Source organism: Cricetulus griseus, chromosome 8 (assembly GCF_003668045.3).
Source record: "Cricetulus griseus strain 17A/GY chromosome 8, alternate assembly CriGri-PICRH-1.0, whole genome shotgun sequence".
Lineage (NCBI taxonomy): Eukaryota > Metazoa > Chordata > Mammalia > Rodentia > Cricetidae > Cricetulus > Cricetulus griseus.
Window position 1 is genome coordinate 390210 of NC_048601.1, and position 20445 is coordinate 410654.

A 20445-nucleotide genomic window follows, 5' to 3' on the forward strand; every position below is an offset into this window, starting at 1 on the left:
ACAGTCGAAGCTTGAGCTTGTAATCAATAAACCCCTGTGTGTTGCTGGGTGGTGGTGCACGCCTTTAATCCCAGCACCCGGGAGGCAGAAGCAGGCGGATCTCTGTGAGTTCGGGACCAGCCTGGTCTACAAGAGCTAGTTCCAGGATAGCCTCCAAAGTCACAGAGAAACCCTGTCTTGAAAAACCAAAAATAAATAAGTAAATAAACCCCTGTGTGTTTGCATCCAGCTTGTAATCAATGAACCCGTGTGTTTGCATCGGTTGCTGACTCTGTGGTGGTCTCAATTGTGGGTCTCTTGACTTGAGCTCAACAGAAATAGGTGGGATGGATAGATAGATATGTTAGACCCCCAAAAACTCAAGTATCCGGGGTCCCAGGCCAGGATGGCGGTCACCCCAATCACCAGGCGGATTCGAGAGCTTGCTGCAAACTGCACAAGGCTTTATTGTAATTTAACGAGCTATCCCCATGTTAGCTCGGGTCTTTCACCCACCCGCCATGGTGGATGGCCAGAAAAGACGGCTCCTAGGGGCTCCCGAAAGATCTTATAGGGCAGCGTAAGGAGAGTGTCTAGGGGTATGCACAGGCTCACGATTGGTGTGTCTCCAGCCTTGGAGGGCTTGCCCTGTGTTGATTGGTCAACTGGTTGTTATGGCCCATAGGCCCTCCCAGGGTGGTTGCTATGCTCTGTAGTCATTGCTGTGCGCTTGTCCGTAAAGCACACCCAGAGCCATAAAGCATAGCGCCACCAGCTAACTTCTGATTGGTTCCTTGTCACGAGACAGGCATTTGACTTTCTAGTGTCTGGGACAAGGTCATAGAAGCACATGTTTGGCCGTTATGGCTGCCAAAAGGGAAGCTGGTTCCTTCAGATAGATAGATAGATAGATGATAGGTAGACAATGCTGAAGGGCTCTAACAAGTCCATACATGGCAAACATGGCAGATTGATTGATAGATGATAGGTACATAATGCTGAAGAGCTCTAACAAGTCCACACAAGGCACACCAGTCCTGGGCCCTCCCCCTCTTGCTAAACCACTAGACTCCACACTATACTCATTTGGCCACTTCCTCATGCCTGACTCATTCCTGGGGCTGACCACCAAGGTCCAGCTATAAAAACTTGGTTAGACATGACCAATCAGGACTTATCAACTCATCCTATCATGGACTTCCCTATTTTTCTCCTTAAAAGCCACTCCTACTGAGCCATCTGCTGCTGTTTCTGCCTGATTCAGATTCAACTGAAAGAATGAAAGGGTTCTTGTCACATGCAATAGTAGTTCCTGTGCCTTTGAAACTTGGGTCTTGGCTATGCTGCTAATTAGCCATACAACCTGGGGGAAATCACTTGCTTTACTGTTACACCCAAAGTCTGGATCCCAAAACCAGACCAAATCTGATGCAAAAGCAAAAAGTCTTTTTTTTTTTTTTTTTTTTTTTTTTTTTGGTTTTCAAGACAGGGTTTCCCTGTGGCTTTAGAGGCTGTCCTGGAACCAGCTCTTGTAGACCAGGCTGGTCTCGAACTCACAGAAAGCAAAGAGTCTTTATTCCAAGTTAACTTGGGTTCCTGAGCAGTGCGGGGAGGGGGTTTCTGAAGTGTGTATAAGGAGCCTGTAACCAGGTAGGCAAAGGCCTGGCTGAAGAAAGAGATTAAAAGAAAGGGAGTACAGGCCCACTACCTGGCCATTGGAGATAAGAGTGAGAATGTGTGGAGTGTGGCAAAATGTGATTGGCAAGATTTAGCAAGCTATTTAAGGGACCAGCTCAGAACTGGGAATTTTAGAGTGTACCACGACTCTACGTCCTGGAGCTCTCCTCCACTAACCTGAAACAAACAGCCATCTAGCTGAAACCCCATACCATGACACTGGGCCCTCTGGAAACTGGACAGCCTGAATTCAGAGGAACAGAAGTCCAAGCCAGAACCTGCAGGCTGCTGCAGGAGAGGTATCCCCTGTTATGAGCCTATTGTCTGTGGTTCTTAGGATTGTTTGCTCATAGTTGTGTGTATAACTTTGAAGTGTGAAGTAAAACTTTTATATTCAAGAGCAACTTGCTGAGTCTGTCATTCTTCCCAGGTCAAAACCTGGTAAGGGCTCGAGACAGTGTGGAAGACTTGAGGAATTCCAAGCCTATAGGCTTGTGATTGGCTGCCCCCTGTGGGCTAAGGTCCAGAAAAGGTCATGGTACATATCTGAAGGGCTACTACTTCCCTAGGCTTAAGATGTATGGGGAGTCATCCCTTTAGACTATGTCCCTGGGCCAGAACGGTCATGACTCTAGACTAGAGGTTACTACTTCCCTAGGTTGAGATCCAGAAAGTCACGTCTCTAGACTAGAGGTTACTACTTCCCTACTCAGGGATTGATCGCTTTTTCCTGTTCAGGGATTGGTTGCTTTTGTTTTAAGGCAGAGATGAGTCTGATTTCAGGGCTAAAGTGTGTATCTTTCTCTGGTTCTTTTTAGCTTTTAGGCTCAAATTTTAGGGCCAGGGCAAATTTCTTTAACAGGTTCTGACTAAGGGCAAAGTGTGTTCTTTTGGCTCTGGTTTCAGAGTCGAGTTGTTTTTCTCTGGCTCTGGGTTCAGGGATAAAGTGTCCTTTCACTGGCTCAGGTCCCAAATCCAGGGCGTGTTTCTTTCACTGGCTTTGGGCTCAGAGCTGGGGTGCTTAGGGACTGTATCAGGGCTACAGGTCACAGATCTCCTGGGGCCTGGGTCTTTCTTTACTAGATTATGAGTTAGATACATGAATTAAATGCATATGCCTCTTCTGGACCAGCAGCTGCAACACAGTATAGTCCACTAGCTGGAGACATAACTGCAAGGTCAAAGAGGCAGGAAAAAACACCCTGACCCTGACTTGACCCCAAGCACAAGACAAACGCCAAAGGAAAACACCCTGTCCCCAGTTTGACCTGGAGCTCAGAGACTTGGAAATCCACACCTCCACACCCCCACATCCCCTACACCCCCACACACCCCTACCCCTCACCCACCACCCCCACCCCCGTGACTTGGCCTTAATGTTTCTGTCTTATAACTTTCCCACTAAGCTCACATCGCATGCTCCAAACAAAACAAAACAAACATATAAAGGCCTTCCCCTCCATCCAGCCCTTTGCTGTCCCTCCTGTTTAGAAGCAGAACCCATTCTGTTCTTCTCCCCAAGAAACTTCTTGTGTGAGGTTACATGTTTGATTACATGGTATTCCTTGGCTCCTAAAGGCCAAGATGCCCTTTTGCCGGAAAACCCTTACATTGCTGTTGTGACACTGATAGGCTCTCCTGGTGATCTGAGCCACACTGGGACCCTCCTTATCGTTCATCTCCAGTCCACCCACACAAACTCACCTTCCAGCTCACCATCTCTCAGGACTTCATCCACCAGGGGTAATTCAGTAAATTTCCCCTTTGGTCAGTTCCTGAGTCGGAGGACGTGACCACTGAGCATCTGGCACCACTCTGGTACTCTTGGAGATGGATGTACCCCCAAGCCACTGTCTTTACAGCTATGGCTGGCCCTCTTCATGGACCCCATTCCCCCCACCCTCGGAGCTGCAATCTTGCAACTTTCTGAGTCCTAACTGTGCTATTGTGACCCTTTTCTGTCTTGCTCCTTTTTTTGCCTTCCAGAGGAGCTGCCCATAATCCCACAGATTTTCTATGCTCTCATGGCTTTTATGATAGTTGTGTTAGTCAGGGTTCTCTAGAGTGACCGAACTTCTGAAATGAATCTCTCTCTCTCTCTCTCTCTCTGTCTCTGTCTCTGTCTCTCTCTCTCTCTCTCTCTCTCTCTCTCTCTCTCTTGCTCTCTCTCTCTGGCTCTCGCTCTCTCTCTCTCTCTCTCTCTCTCTCTCTCTCTGTGTGTGTGTGTGTGTGTGTGTCCACACACACACACACACACATACACACACACACACACACACACTCGCGTGCACAGGAATTTACTGGAATGACTTACAGCCTGCAATCCAACAATGGCTAGATAGGAATGGAAAGCCCAAGAATCTAGTAGCTGCTCAGTCCCACAAGGCTGGGTGTCTCAGCTGGTCAGATGGGATCTCAAAGAAGGAAGGGATGTGCTGATAAGGGAAGGGTGAGGGCGAGCAGGAGAAGAACATCCCTTCTTTCTTCCATTATCTTTATAGAGGCTTCCAATAGAAGGTGTGGCCTGGATTAAAGTTATGCCTTCCAACCTCAATGTCTGGATTAAAGTGTGTTTTCCTGATCACAAATGTGCCTTCTTTTTCTACATTACAGTTCATCCCAGATATAGTCAAGTTGACAACCAGACCATCACAATACTAATGTGACCTGTTTGTTTCCACATCCATTTCCAGTGGATGAGACCTCATTCCTTAGGTTGATTTTTGCCTTCTGGTAAACCTTCAGGCCACATTGAAAGCCCTAGTACCAAGTGCCACATGCCAAACGGTTAGCCCTGACCCCCGCTGAGTGAGGTGATGACCCACTAAATGGCTTGGTCCTCTTTTGGTCCTTCCTGAGTCCCAGGGACACCCTTGACTACAGGCTACTGCAACCCCCATCCCATGGAAATGGTGTCATTTCCTCTTGGGATGCCTCTTAGAAAACCTCCATCCTTCGGGGAGAAGGAATGGTGGTGAGGGGAGGGAGAGGGAGAGGGGAATTACATGTGAAACAAGCCTGTTCCCTAACTTGAATTAATAATAATAATAATAATAATAATAATAATAATAATAATAGAAAAAAAAAGAAAACCTCCATCTTCTACACCTGGCACTGGACCTGAAGGGCTCCAAAATTATTCACTTTTGTAACCAAATTTGACCTCAATATCCCTTAGATAGCCAATCAAAATGGCCACTTAACCATAGCCTAGATTCCAGTAATACTCAGATCTTTCAGATTGTGGAAATAGAGATCCCCCATTCCCTACATTCCAGCTATCTCTTATTTCTGCCCCAAGCCCTCTCTCTATTCTTCGTGTTCCTCCACCTAACTCCTCCCAGATATGAAGCACAAACCATTTCTGATCCAGCTGGCAGGCCTCCCCTTATTGACCTCAACCCTCAGCTCCTCTTCCTCCAGCCCTTCCAGTCCTCCCTTCTCCCTCTCTAGTAACAAGCCACCCTAGTCAACCCTTTCTGGCACCCACTTTTAACCCACTGGCAGCCTTCAGTACTCCTGCTACTCATTCCTACTCTGCTATGGGACCTCCTCAGGCACCTCTCACCTGGCCTAATAAAGCCCCAGTTCTCCATTTAGGGGAGGTTGCTTCATGGAAACTTTCTCATTAAGTGATCTCTCTCTCAAATACAAAAGAGGTTGGGAACTTATACAACTAATCCCTCCACTTTCATTAAAGAGTACCAATATATCATCCAACCTTACAACTTAACCTTCCATGACATTTACATGATTCTCACCAAAAACCTTCTCCAGAGGAGGGTAGTCAAGTCTGGGACCAACCAGGCTAGGGTACATGCAGATGAAATTCACCAAACTAATACTGCCTACCTAGTCAAGGCTGAGGTGGACTCCAGCCACCCCAAATGCAGCTATAATACTCCGGGGACATTCCAGCTAGGGATCAATGTATAAACTGCCTCCTGGCCAGTCTCTAAGGCTAACCCTTAAGGCAGTAAATTATGAAAAACCCCAAGAGGTCACCCAGGACAAAATGAAAACCTGCCTCAATCCCTAGGCCACTTTATAAAGGCACTCTTACAAATATACCACTCTGTATCCCAAAGCCCCCTGACAAGAAACAAGAAACTGCTCATGACCTACTCCCAGAGTTTCCTTGACATTAGGGCCAAACTTAAATGCCTAGAGAGGGGACTCCTGACTCCACTGGCAGAAGTCTTAGTGGTAGCCTTCAACGTGTACCATGGGAAAAATGAAAAGGCCCCAAAACAAAAATAACTGATATTGGCTAAGGCCTTTCAGTTGGCCATAGCAGCGGCCCAGGCTCCCTTTCTTCCCCAAAACTGAAAACCTCCAGGCCCTGCTTCAAATGCATCAAGAGGATTGCTGGGACTGGGCCTACTCTGGCACTTGCAAACCACCTCGACTATTTCTGTCTGACTTAGGGTTTCTATTGCTGAGAAGAAACACATGGCCACGACAATGCTCAGAAGAATACATTTAATTGGGGTTGGCTTACACTTCAGAGGTTTAGTCCATTATCATCATGGTGGGAAGTATGGTGGCACACAGGTAGACATGAAGCTGGAGAGGTAGCTGAGAGTTCTACATCCAGATAGGCAAGCACCAGGAAGAAAGAGTAACATTGGGCCTGGCTTGAGCATCTAAAACCTCAAAGCCCATCCCTTAATGAAACACTTCCTCCAGTAAATGCCACACCTACTCTAACAAGGCCACACCTCTAATAATGCCACTCCCTATGAGTCTATGGGGTCCATTTTCATTCAGACTGCCCAGTTCCCAAAAAGCCATCAAAAGGGACATGGGGCTGTTTACTGATCATGTCCTTCTCAGTGTGAGGATATCAGGCCCAGATTGCCTTCTAGCTGACCGCTTAGACCTGGCCATGGATGACTGAGGGGCCCCAATTCCCTTGACAATGACTACTGACATTTCCAACAGGCAGCCCTGGGTACTCAGTATCAGGGTGACCTGTCTCCTTCCTTCTGGACACCAAGGTCACCTACTTGGTCCTGATGGAGTCTTCGGGTCTTACCTCCCTTCTTATTCCCCTATTGATGGGGTAGAGGGGACAACCTTACCAACTTATCTGAAAGATTTTAGTTCACAGAGAGAGAAAGTTTCCCACAGGCCTTGGCCCGTTACAAGGAAGCTGGCCCCAACCAGAGGGCAGACAAACAATCCTTTTTGGGTCATACCTGGCCAAAAGACAATCGGGGACTTTCCAGGGTGCATTCTGTGGTTTTTCCTTTGTAGAAAAGCAGGTCACACCTGGGTGACCTCTCTAACATGAGATCATACTTTGTAATCAATCACTTTGTGTCCCTTGCCTGTGTGCTGCTCTGCAGTTTTTTTCTATATGAAGAGCTTGCACCCCATGCTGGGGTGTGCAGCTTTCCCGATATTGCTGACACCCGAATATGCATTCGTTCAATAAACTCTCTTGATTTTGCAGCTCTTGGTCTGGTTTCTGAGTCTCGGGGGCTCCTCGAGATCCTGAGGCTCTTAGGGGTCTGGGGTCTTTCAATCAAATTCCACCACTTAGTTATATCATTATGGGTATCCCCCTTCCACCCATTCCTTCCAAGTGGTACCAACCTGTCCCATCCCCTTGCTGGGAAAGAATATCCTAGCCTCTATTTCTTTCACTCCCCCCATCAGTTTGACCCCAGGCTCACTGGACATTCCCTTCCTCCTCCAAATAACACAATCTGACATACCTTGTCCCTTGCCAGCCTCCCAGGTACATCCCTGAGTGCTGGAGAACAGCTCTGGATAAGGACAGGGTCTGAAGATGGGTGGATGCAAGAACAGTGATGGGAGGAATCAGACACAAGACACTACTTCATTTCATTTTAGGAGAGATGGGCAGAGAGGAGGCACATCCCCTGCAGAGATGCAGGTCCAAGCAGGGGGTGTAAGGAGTAGGAGAAGGAAGGAAGTGAGCCAGGCCATGGTGGTCGGGAGAATCTTGCAGCCTGACTGACTACCAACCAGAGTGCTTCTATATCTATACAGAATTCAGTAAGCAGGGATAGATTCATGTTGTTCCAAAATATAGATCATATTCTTTTTGGTTTGGGGCATGTGTTTAACATTTTCTCTTATTCATCTTTTAGTCATCATTAATAAACCATGACACAACAGAGTTATCATTTCCAATCATTTTCCCTCAAGTTTTGAAATCATTGATAAAGTTATCATTTTTAGTCATTCCCACTCATTAACCCCATAACCCAAATTTTAAGAATCTAGAGGCATATGGCAGAGTGTTTTCAGGCTGGTAGCTTTGTGGCTACAAGGACATTAGACCAAAACAATCTTCAAGCAGTCCCAGGCATACTGCCATGTCCCAAGCAGCATATTATTAACTCTTAATAGTCAGAGTGCCCAAGAAATATCCTCAGGCCAAAGCTACTGCAGTTTTTAGTCAAATTGTGACATAACAAAATGTTTACATTGATATTTTCGTAAAATTTGTCTATATGTCTAATCCTGGCATTCTGTTGTTTCTTGGTCAGATTGGCTTGTTTCTTGGCTCTACATGTGCTAACTTTTCTAAAAAAAGGGAGACCCTGACATCTCACTTTTGTCATCTTTGTAAGGATTCAGGCATTACGCTGGCCTGCCCCTGTCACCTGGCAGAATGCACTCAGGCAGTACTCTGGTCAGCCCAGGGTTCCATGAGTACTAGCCTGCACGCAGGTACAAAGGACTCCTTTAAAAGACAGACCCCCACCCCCGCCCACTTACTCTCTCTTCTCTTGCTCTCTTACTCTCTTGCTCTTCACTCCCCATCTCTCCCTTTGTCTCTCTCTCTATGCCACACCCCTCTCACTCTTCCCCCCTTTTATTAAACTCCACGTGGTTAACGACTCTCTTGGTTCATGTTCCATTGAGATCATGGCATTAAATTTAAACAAAAGAAGAATAATCTTTTCACTCCATACTTTGCTCATCAATATAAGTTTGTGTGGGGCTGAAGTAACCTCAGCTAATCTTACTTTATTGCTGTATATGCCATGTAATTGCCTGAGTGTATACTGGGAAGAGGCTTGCAATCTGAACTGGGGCCAACTCCTCTAGCCCACCAAATCTTGTTGACCTTTTTAAGTTTACTTTGTTTTGAGTATCTTGTTCCCATGTAAGTACAGAGACAGATGTTTCAAAACTATTTCATAGTCTCGACGGGCGTTGGTGGCACACGCCTTTAATCCTAGCACTCGGGAGGCAGAGGCAGGCGGATCTCTGTGAGTTTGAGGCCAGCCTGGTCTCCAGAGCGAGTGCCAGGATAGGTTCCAAAGCTACACAGAGAAACCTTGTCTCGAAAAACCAAAAATAAATAAATAAATAAATAAATACCTATTTCATAGTCTCATAAAGAGACCTCTGGCTTCTTTATGTGTGTCATAACCTCCAAGGCATAAGGAAGACTTTCAAGTATTCAAGTAGATAAGGATGTCTCTAAAGCAGTGCGAGGGGTTGGGGGGGGGAGAGGAGATGGGGCATAGTATGTTCAGGACAATCCTGGGAAGCTTAGAACTCCTGGAAGAAGGCATAAATGACTCATAAAAATTTTCCATATTCCATTATCTTCAAATTGTACAAATATTAACAGTAACCCAAATATGCAATAGGTGGAGATCAAAAACAAAGGTGTCGTGGTGGCCATCACAAGTCTCAGGTTTGCTGGATCTTTGTCAAGAAGCTGTGCTGGCCTTATGACTTTTGCTGTTCCCATCAGATATGACTGTGACACCTGAGTATGGAATACCCAAAACCTATCTATGACCAAACATCATACTGCTCTCATCATCTAACAACAAAACGCTTTAACTGACATCCAGGGCAAAAAGCAAAATATCACCTGACCACTTGGATCTGGTTTTGTCTATCTGCTTTGTGTGTGCAGACGGGTCTGTGTTTTCTGGTGTGTCTGTAAGTATGTGTCAAATATAGAAGCCAAGACATAAATGAGTCAGGCTCAGTTGAATGTATGAATAATGGTGGCCATCACATGCTTTGTTTCTGACTGATCTCATTTGAGCATGTAAGCTTTCTGAGTTATATGTTTATAGGTTTGTTTTCTGTCTCTACCAGACCAGCCTCTCCACTAATGCTGCCTGCCATGACTGCTGTGATGACAAGGACCCAGAATTTATCTCTAGGCTTTCTGGTTACTGGATTCAGTTTAGCAGGGATTCAGATGTCTTTTGAGTGTGGTTAATATTAAAGTTGTTTCATGGTGTTCCACTGCATTGGAAAACTGGTTCTGGAGTTGGGTTGTAGCTTCCACTTCCTAGACCCAAGCATGTTTGTTTAAAAGTTTCCTCCAAAATCTCTGCCTTTGTCAGGCAAGATACCTGATTGTGACAGAGAAAGAGGAACAAAACAAGACAAAAAGATTTAAAGGAACTTGCTTTGCAATGACTACTCTATGTGGTAATTACTCACGTCTTTAGTAAATGGTTAGATGGAAAATGTGAAAGCTTAAGTGAGTTCTGAGGTTCTAAGAAAGTATGTGAGGATGAGAATGTTAGTATTTAAGGTATGTAAATGTAAGTTGTAAAGGTATAAAAGAGTAATCTAAGATAATGAAAAAATGTTTCTGATTTCTTCCTCTATTTTGAAGGTTGAGAGTTTTAATATCAATCAACAGCATTATGTTAAGCTGATAAAATACTAATATTATCAGTCACAAACTCAAGATTTTAAATTTCTTTTGGTTGTCGTCTAAGCATAGATATAAAGGTGCATCTCATCATGCTAAAAACATTTCTGGACAGAGGAAAAAAAGCAAGAGCTTTTGGTTAAAAAGCATGAACAAAGACTTGAAGGTATGGCATTTGTTGGCTGCTTTTTCTACAATATGGATTTCAATACAGATTAGAAACATTGGTAATACTAATATATGTAAGACCTTTGTCTCTTTTTTTCTAATTTTTAAAATATTTTTATAAATTTCTTAAGTACTTTTTTAAAGATTTTATTTATTATGTATACAACATTCTGCTTCCATGTATATCTGCACACCAGAAGAAGGCACCAGATCTCATAACGGATGGTTGTGAGACACCATGTGGTTGCTGGGAATTGAACTCAGGACCTCTGGAAGAGCAGTCGGTGCTCTTAACCTAAATATATGTATATAACAAATCAGGGCCCAGATAGGCTCAATGGCACAACACTTGTCTGTATTTTTTTCAAAGTCTAAATAATTTATTCAAAAAAGGCCTCACTTGGCACCAGACTAAGAAAAGAGGCCCCTCCCCGAGACCCTTAGGGTTTGTTCACAAATATGGGGCTCAGAGGGCAGTGGGGGAGGACACAGTGAGGTAAAGAGGGTTCTAAAGGCCATGCCTTCCCTAAGAGCAGAGCCTCAGTCCCTCTGGTGGCTGCTTCAGTGACCACCAGGGCCAGGCCAGAACTGTGGGGCACGGAGAAGAGCCAACAACAGGCGCTGGGACTCAAGACAACCCCTGCACTGTGCTGAATAGGACTAAGATGCACCTCTAAGACTTTGGGGGTTCAGCAGAGGCCCCCAGTCTTGATGACATCTCAGAGTCATCCACTGGGATTCCTGTAGTGTCAGGGTCAGGGTCCACCAGGCTCCCAGGGGCACCTTGCTCTGGCCCCACCTGGCTTTCTGGGTCCTCTGGCCCATTCTCATCCTTTTGGGCCTCAGGGCCCTCTGAAGGCGTAGGAGGCGGGGCATGGGCCTGCATGTCAGTGTGATGGTTACTGGCTACTCCATCACCCGCAGCCCTCTCCTCCATCGTTTTCCTCCGTTTTCTTACCTCATCAGTCACTCTAGCCCCATGGGTAACAGGGCAGGGCTGTTCAGCCTCCCTGGGTTTCTGGCTGACAGAACTGAGGGCACACCTGTCAAGGTTGAGGACAGTTCTTTCTACATCTGACTCCCCTGGGACCTGCTTCTGCCTGTTCCCCTCCAACTTCCTCTTCTTGCTCTCTTTTTGGGCTCAGTGACTCAGCCTCATCCTCAGGTCCTGGTCCTCATCCAGAGTTCCAGAATCCTGGGGCTTTGTGCTCAGCCATGAGGGATTCTCAGCTGTTCCACTGTCCCCACTCAGGTCCCTTCCAGATCCATAGGTCCAACCCTGGAAGGGCTTCCTGGAGCCCTCATCCTTATCTGCCTGCCCTAGTACCATCAGTGGCCGGGGTATACCATGAGGCCTGAGCCTCCACAGCTTGTCACGGAACCCCCAGACAAACAGGCAGTGAGGTCTAAAGTGCTCCCATGCAAAGTACACAAGCTCCCGGCACTGGTGTCTGCAACGCAGGGCGAACATGAAGTAGTCCAGGACACTCTGACACACGCTGGGCAATTGGTGCTGTACCAGTGTCTCCTCCAGAAAGAAGCGGACCAGCGGTGCCTGGTAGTGCTCTAAGCCCAGCTCTCCCAGTGAATTGAGGATGTGTAATACGCAGGCTGTTGTGCCTGTGACTGTTGAGGTTGTGGAAGCGTGGCTGGAAGTTCTGTGCACGGCAGACGGCACCGGTGTCCCAGTCCTCAAGTTGGATCCCATAAAAGCCCAGCATGAATTCATCATAGGCCCGGACAAGATGCTCTTTGACCTCCTCGGAGCTTTTAAATGCCTCAACCTCCTTGAGTGTGAGGGGCTTGGCATGCCGGTTCACTCCTGGTTCCCACAGAGGAAACAGCCACTGGATATAGGAGTGATTCTCTTCAAGGAGGTCATAGTTGTCTTTCCAGTTGTGAAGAATTTCCTCAATGAAAAGAACGTTTGGCTGGAAGCAGATCTCATTTTTGTAGAAGCTCGGGTTAGATATGTCGCCATTGCAGTCTTGATATGCCAAATCCGGATAGTGGTACCGATACCTTCGCATGTCCTGCATAGCTTGCCAGTTTCGGTACCGGGTCATCCTGGACTGGAACACGACTGGCCGTGTCTCCTTCGCGTCGCCATCCTTGTCGCCCTTATCATCTGACTGGCCGACCTCGTGGTCTTCCTCGCGCTCGTCCTCCCAGGTGGAATCGCAGTCCTGGTCGTTCATGCTCAAGAGGCAGGACCGGCTCTCCCTGGAAAGGAAAGTGAAAGAGGAGAACTTTTCTTTAATCCCAGCACTTGGAGGGCAGAAGCAGGCAGATCTCTGAGTTCAAGGCTTGCCTGGTATTCAAAGAGAGTTCCATGAAAGTCTCCAAACATATAGGGAACCCCTGGCTATCAGCAGGCTCTATCGTCTTCACCAGATCGCTGCTGTTGTTTCCCTTTGTCTCTTCTTATGAACAAAAATTCAGGTAAACTTCAGGGAATTGAGGGAGTCATAAGACTTGGATAGTGGTTTTCATTCAGTGGGATTAAAAATACACCCTAAAGATACAAGACTTATTAGCCAGTTTAAGAAACATTAAATACTTGTCTTTTCTCTGAAATAATGTAAGAGTTATTTGAACTGTGGGGGGCTTTCTCAAAAGGTTTCAGAGAAGAAGAAATTTAGTGTGCTGTCTAGAGATTGTTCTTGTGATACTATGGTGAAGAATGTGGCTGCCTTTTCCCTTGTCTGAAAAGTCTGCCTGAGGCTAAAGTGAAGAGTTTTGGATTGATTCCATTGGCAGAAGAAATCTCAAAACAGCCTAGTATAGACTCTGTCATGTGGTTATTAGTGTTAACTTTGAAGATTTATAATGAAAAGACCCAAGCTGAAGAAATAAAATAAATGTACAGAGGGTAAAAAAAATTGAGAAAAGAGGCACCAGGAAGTGGAATAGAGCTAAATCCTGGGTTCAAGAAGATAAACAGAATAAGAAATTGAATAAAGGGAATAGTGACCTCAGGGCAAGATATCACCCATCTGAGTTCCAATTTGTGAAAAGGAATTAAAGTTTATAACTGGGTATAGTGGTGAATGTCTTTAATCCCAGTACTCAGGAAGCCATAGTCTGGTGGATCTCTGAGTTTGAAGACAACCTTATTATAAGATGAGGAAATAAGATTATAATGTGAAGAAATAATATAGGCATCTTCTTGCAGATATACTAAAGTAATTTTAGGCTGTTTCTGTTCACAAGTGGTAGAGTCCTCTACTAGAGAGAGTGTTTGTATTCGGCCCTATTGCTATATAGAAAGGTAATCGTGGATCCAGACATAGCCAGAAGTCTTGCCCTAATTCTGGGCCAGAAGTGTTTTAAAAGCAATAGACCTTTCATTACATGTCTAACATGGAAGGAAGGATTTTGACTGGAACAGGGGTGTGAGTCTAGGCTCTCTGGTAGTCAAGGCAAGCATGGGAAGTAGAGCTTGGATCCTCCCTTAGGATTGGGATTAGGAGGAACATACCAGAATTGGGCCCAATGGGAGTTACCCTCTTGGGTGTGTACTTTTTCTGAATAGTAAATGAATTCCCTGGGTTCTTTCCAGTGGCATAGAGCCAAATTGCCCATGTTCTCCCTGTGACCCAATAGTGGGTAACAAACCAAATCCAGGCCTTTACATTAATGATCCTGGAGCTACTTCTTCCAGTATTAAAGATTGAAGGGGGGTTTCCCTTTCTATCTGGATATAGGGGTATTTGTGTCCCCAAGAGTGTTCTGTTTCACAATCCTAGGAAGCACAGTGATAATTACTATTTCTGTAACAGGAGAATAGACCATTGCAGAACTTGCATAGTACTGGAGGTCTTGAAGTTCCCTCTCCAGAGCAATAGAGCTACAACCCATCCTTAGACCCACCTTTTCACCCTAGCCCCCTAGGATGCAGGGTCATGAGGGTACAAAGGTCCACCCAGAGAGTGTGTTGGCCATCCAAAGTCAGGTTAAAGAGAATCTTTCCATTTTCTTTTTATCTCAGTTCCTAAATAGGGCCCATTTCCCAGGGAGGAGGAAGGAAATAAATATGACACCAACATTTAAGAGACTCAGATCAACCTTATCTTTAGATATCAGAGGTTCTAGTGGTGGTCCATTAGTGATTGTTCCCCATGGCTTCCTTCAGTTGGGAGTGATGCACCCAAGGGATGACCAGCTACTTTGACAGTGGTTGGGGTAGTGACAATGACTGGGTAGAGTCCCTTACAGATAGGTTCTGAGCTCTGGGCAGGGATTATCATTATACAAACCAAGTCTCCTGTATCCCAGGGTTTGGAGGGTCTCTAATATCCATTCTGTTGCCTGTCTACATTCCTCCTGAGTGGTAGAAGCTATGAGGAGGTCATCTACATACTGCAGCTGGATACTTTTTGGATACTCTATCTAAATCCCAATAGATATGCACTCAAAGCTTCTTCAAACAATGCTGCTGAATTTTTAAACACTTCTAGCAAACAAGTCCATGTTAGTTGACTAAGGACATCCACCCTCTGGGTCTGTACATTCAAAAGAAAATATGGGTTGGTTGACCATATCCAAAGATAGGCATAAAAAAGCATCCTTTGTACCTAGGATCATATAGATCCTCATTTCTGAGGACAACAGACTTGGGAGGTATCAGAACATGGCCAAATGAATGACACATGGTCAACAATGCCTTGGGGAACTGTGTGAGAGATGCCATAAAAAAGGAAGAGGTCCTTTTACCTCAAGTTCATTTTGTTCCTTGGATTCATGTTGTTCTCTGGATAGCCCTGGATTGTTCTTGGATGTGATTTTGTGCCTCCTGTATTAAACATTTACATTCAATTTGTAAGACATCTTTATTCTTGTTGGAAGTCAGTATATAACTATAGAACCCAATCTGGTCAATGTACCCTGAGTCTGGATATGGCCTTCTGCCTTGCTTAAATACTTTCCCAGATATAATCTATAGTATGTAGCAGGCAATTGTGATTAAATTGGTCTGTTCTGAGAAAGTTCTGGGAAAAGGCTGCTCTGTTAATATTCAGTATATGTTTACTGGTGTTTATTCACTGACCTGTCCAGCAGGTCCAGCTATTAAGGGTCTGAAGAGGTACTGCCTGAAAAGAATCATGGACAGGAGAAAAGAAGGAGACCAAGCAAGCATCAGTTTTGTCAAGGTCTCATTTATTGAAGGAGCAGTAAGGCTTATATAGGAGTGTGGCAAGGAGGGAGTGAGGAGAAAGGGAGGAGGGAGAGGGGAGCAAGCATGTAGCGGCCACTGGCGGTGGGGCTCCCGGGACGGGCCGCGGGCACCGAATGCAGTGACATGGAGGAGGAGGTGAGGAGGGAGGAGGGAGAAGGGAGCAGGGAGAGCTTCATTGTAGTTAGTACATCTGGTGTTTTGTGCAAGCGGCTATCTAAAGAATGTCTGTTGCCTGAGAACATCCTATGTTTCTTGTTCTCAGAGCTGCTTATCTCTTCCCGGAATAGAACAGCCAGTGGTGGCAGTTGCCAGGTGGCAAGTCCTTCAAGAGCCTGTAATTTTCCACTGCTCTGGATGGCCCCTTAACTTATAGCTCCCAACAATTTACATGCTTTTTCTAATCCTGTTTTTCTTAACCCAAGCAACCTTCTTTGGATTATTGCTTTCTTTGTTATATTCATGTATAAGTACACTGAAACTAAAGTAAGGTTGTCTACAGCAGTAGACTGTAGTCCCCCCCATTCTTTCAGGTCCTAAGATCCCAGGTTCAGCAGACAGCTCAGGCTGGAGAGATGGCTTAATGGTAGGAGCATCAGCTGTTCATCCTGGAGGACCAGACTTCATTCCCAGCATCCACATGACAGCCCACAACTGTCTGTAACTCCAGTTTTAAGGGATCCCACACCCTCACACAGACATATATTCAAGCAAAACCAATGCACATAAAATAAAAATAAATAAATCATTCTAAAAAACCCAGCTTACTCTATGATGTCTGCTCTCATAAATTACAGATCCTCTCTGTTCAGATTAAAGGCTAAACCAGTGAAGGTGATAGTACATACCAACAATCTGCTTTACCAGTGTTTTAGGGTAGCAGCTCAAAGATCACTCAGCAATACTGAAGTCCTAACAGAGTCTGTATTAAGCTGCCCAGATATTGCTTGGAAAGAAATTCTCACAGAGCAGCCTCAAATATATTTATATGAAGCTTTTTTGTTGTTTTTGTTCTGTTGTTTTGTTTGTTTGTTTGTTTGTTTTTAGACAGTTTCTCTGTGTAGCCCTAGCTGTTTGAAACTTCCTCTGTAGACCAGACTGTTAGACCCCAGGAAAGCTCAGGCTTCCAGGGTCTAGGCCCAGGACCATGGTCACCCCAATCACCAAGCGTATTCGAAAGCTTGCTGCAAACTGCATGAGGCTTTATTGTTGTTTAACGAGCTAGCCCCATGTTAGCTCGGGTCTTTCACCCACCCACTATGGCCGATGGCTAGCAAAGACAGCTCGAAGGGGCTGCAGAGAGATCTTGTAGGGCAGCGTAAGGGGAGTGTCTAGGGGTACGCACAGGCTCAGGATTGGTGTGCCTCCAGGCTTGGAGGCTTGCCCTGTGTTGATTGGCCAACTGGTTGTTATGGCCCATAGGCCCTCCCAGGGTGGTTGCTATGCTCTGTGAGTCATTGCTGTGCACTTGTCCGTAAAGCACACCCAGAGCCGTAAAGCATAGCACCACCAGCTAACTTCTGATTGGTTCCTTGCCACAAGGCAGGGATCTGACTTTATAGCAACTAGGACAATGTCAGACAAGCACGTATTCAGCTGTTATGGCTGCTACAGGGACAGGCATCTGACCTTAGTGACTAAGACAAGGTCAGACAAGCTGTTATGGCTGCCGAAATGAGGAGCTGGTCCCTTCACAGACTGGCCTCAAACTCAGGTACAAGGAAATTTTAAAGGCAAAGAATTAAAAAAAATCATCCTGGTTGGCAGTTGCAGGAAGGAGTAAAGCAAACAATTTAACACAATGATTCTCAACCTTGCTAATCCTGCAGCCCTTTAATACAGTCCCTCATGTTGTGCTCAGATCTTGGGGACCCACTGAAAGATCACCATGGAAAGCTGGCCCATGGTGGCACACACCTTTAATTCCAGCACTGGGGAGGCAGAAACAGGCAGATCTCTGTGAGATAAAGGCCAGCTGGTCTACTGAGCAAGCTCCAGCATAGCCTCCAAAGCTATAGAGAAAGCCTGTCTCAAAAAAAAAAAAAAAAAAAGACCACCAAGGAGAATGAATCATATACAAAAGCAAAGAGAACTTATTCAGGCTGGCATTAAGGTTCTCTACAACCATGAGAGTGAAAGACCCCCAGACCCCTAAGGGCCTCAGGATCTCGAGGAGCCCCCCAGACTCAGAAACCAGACCAAGAGCTGCAAAAGCAAGAGGGTTTATTGAACAAATGTGCATTCAGGTGTCAGCAATATCGGGAAAGCTACACACCCCAGCATGGGGTGCAAGCTACTTATATAGGAAAAAAACGCAGATTAGCATACAGGCAAGGGGCACAAAGTGATTGATTACAAAGTATGATCTCATGTTAGAGAGGTCACCCAGGTGTGACCTGCTTTTCTACAAAGGAAAAACCACAGAATGTACCCTGAAAAGTCCTTGAATGTCTGTTGGCCAGCCAGGTGTGACCCAAAGAGGGTTGTCTTGGCGATTGCCCCCGTCTAAACCATAGGATGCCCGGGGTTGGTGCCAGCTTCCTTGTAATGGGCTAAGGCCTGTGGGAAACTTTTTCTCTCAGCAAACTAAAATCTTTCATTGTAACACGTCTTTGTGGTGCTTCAGTTGGATCCAGCTGACTTGCCTGGTTTGTACCTGAGGGGGAGTGTGGATTGAGAAACAGCAGGTAAAGATGCTAAGAAAAAGACAGACACAGAATAGAATCAGGAGGGCAATCCAGGAAATACTGGATACCCCAAATTTGTTCTTCAACATTCTTAAGTACCACAGCCAAAAGGGGACATGACAAAAGACTTCTTTATCATGTATAAGGAACAAACAGACTTTCTTCCCTTAATCCTCCAAACATTTGGTAACCACACTTTAGACTCAATTTCCTGTTATCCAGCCTTGAGGGTCAAGAGTAATCATGCCTCAGACCAAGTCTGTTGTTATTTAGATAAGAAATCCGGCCGGGCGTTGGTGGCACACGCCTTTAATCCCAGCACTTGGGAGGCAGAAGCAGGCAGATCTCTGTGAGTTCGAGACCAGCCTGGTCTACAAGAGCAGGTTCCAGAACAGTCTCCAAAGCCACAGAGAAACCCTGTCTCAAAAAACCAAAAAAAAAAAGAAAAGAAAAGAAATCCGGTACCAAGATCAAAACATCCTTCAGTAGCCACTCCTTAGACCTTTAGGTCTTTTGACTTTAACCTTGGAAGACTAAGGACAGTTTTGAACTCTCTGACCTTGAGTCAAGATGAAGTGGAGCCATCTTTATGGGCCCTGACAGAGAACTATCTCAAAGCAACTGCAACAACAAAAGCTCTATTAGATTCTATCCTTCAATATCTTAATATTTAACCTTAGGACTTTTTATCTGCCAGGCATGTTGGCACATGCCTTAGTCATAGCACTCAGGAGGCAGAGGCAGGTAGATCTCTTTGAGTTTGAGGCCAGCTTGGTCTACATAGTGAGTTCCAGGACAGCTAGAAATACGTAGAAAGACCCTGTCTCAAAAAAAAACAAACAAAATAAGCTGGTCGGTGGCAGCATATCCCTTTAATCCCAGCATTCAGAAAGCAGAGGCTGGCAGATCTCTGTGAATTCAAGGCTAGCCGGGTCTACAGATTAAGTTCCAAGACAGGCAAGGATAAACAAAAAAATAAATAAATAAAAAATAAAAAACTTTACTATTTTCTAAGTTTACAAACCATGCTTTAGAAAAGTACATGATAGAATTTTTTATAGTAAGAAATCACATTAGATCCTTGTACAGGAGTGAAAGACTTAAAAGTTAGCAAAGAAATAAAATAAAGCCCAGATAAAGAAACTCCCCAAATGGAATGTAGGGTGGCCTGACCCAGAACCTAACCAAGGCCACTATGACTTGGTTCCTGGAATTTACCAGCCACCAGCAATTATTCCCTTACAAGGCCATAAGATAACTGGATACCAAGAATTTCCAGATGGCCACCATCCCCCGGGGGAGCTCATGAAGGAAACAAATTGTCCCACCGGCCAAGACCAAGACATCAACAGTTGACAAATAGGGTCCTTATGAAACAAAGAGATAGCAGCAACTGCCATTTACTTAGGCAAGATTGATTGAGGCCTGGGGGTTTTACAACCCGTGGAACAGGAGGCCATCTGATTCCCAGCCCTCCCCTCAAGACAAAGGGCCTCCTAGGAACCCATGACTCTGGTCACGTACTCAACTATCAGAGGGTCTCAGCCACTCCCTAAGCTTGTGGTTTTTGCCTTTAAAAATGCCTGTGCCTGGAAATCGGCACTTCTCTCTAACCAATCCTAGTGCTGAGGATGCCGGTTTGTACAAACGTTCACCATTCATTAAAGCCTCTTGCATGTTGCATCAACTGGATTGGGTATTGAGTTCTTGGGCGACAATCCAGGTTGGAGATTCCTCAATCTGAGGGTCTTTCAGGAGCACATATGAGCAATACCAGCACTTCAAGAGGCTGGGATAGAAAGAAAAATTAAGTTTTTTTGTTTTTGGGTTCTTTTGATTTTTTTGTTTGTTTGTTTTTTGTTTTGTTTTTGTTTTTCGAGACAGGGTTTCTCTGTGAGCTTTGGAGCCTATCCTGGAATTCGCTCTGGAGACCAGGCTGGCCTCGAACTCACAGAGATCCACTTGCCTCTGCCTCCCGAGTGCTGGGATTAAAGGCATGCATTGTACCCTGTACTATTTTCTCCACCAACTATTCCTCCTCGTCTTCTTTTTTGTGGGGGCGGAGGGGAGTGCAGGATATCACT

At 45.4% G+C, this 20445-nt stretch overlaps 1 protein-coding gene across 1 annotated transcript; it reads right to left on the reverse strand.

The window, feature by feature from the left end:
• Positions 1 to 11171: 11171 nt before the first annotated feature.
• Positions 11172 to 12696, reverse strand: LOC100761796 (opioid growth factor receptor-like). Its single transcript, XM_035448710.1, is given in 2 exon segments — positions 11172 to 12096; positions 12098 to 12696. Coding segments are annotated over 2 exon segments (1524 nt in total).
• Between the last annotated feature and the right edge of the window lie 7749 nt (positions 12697 to 20445).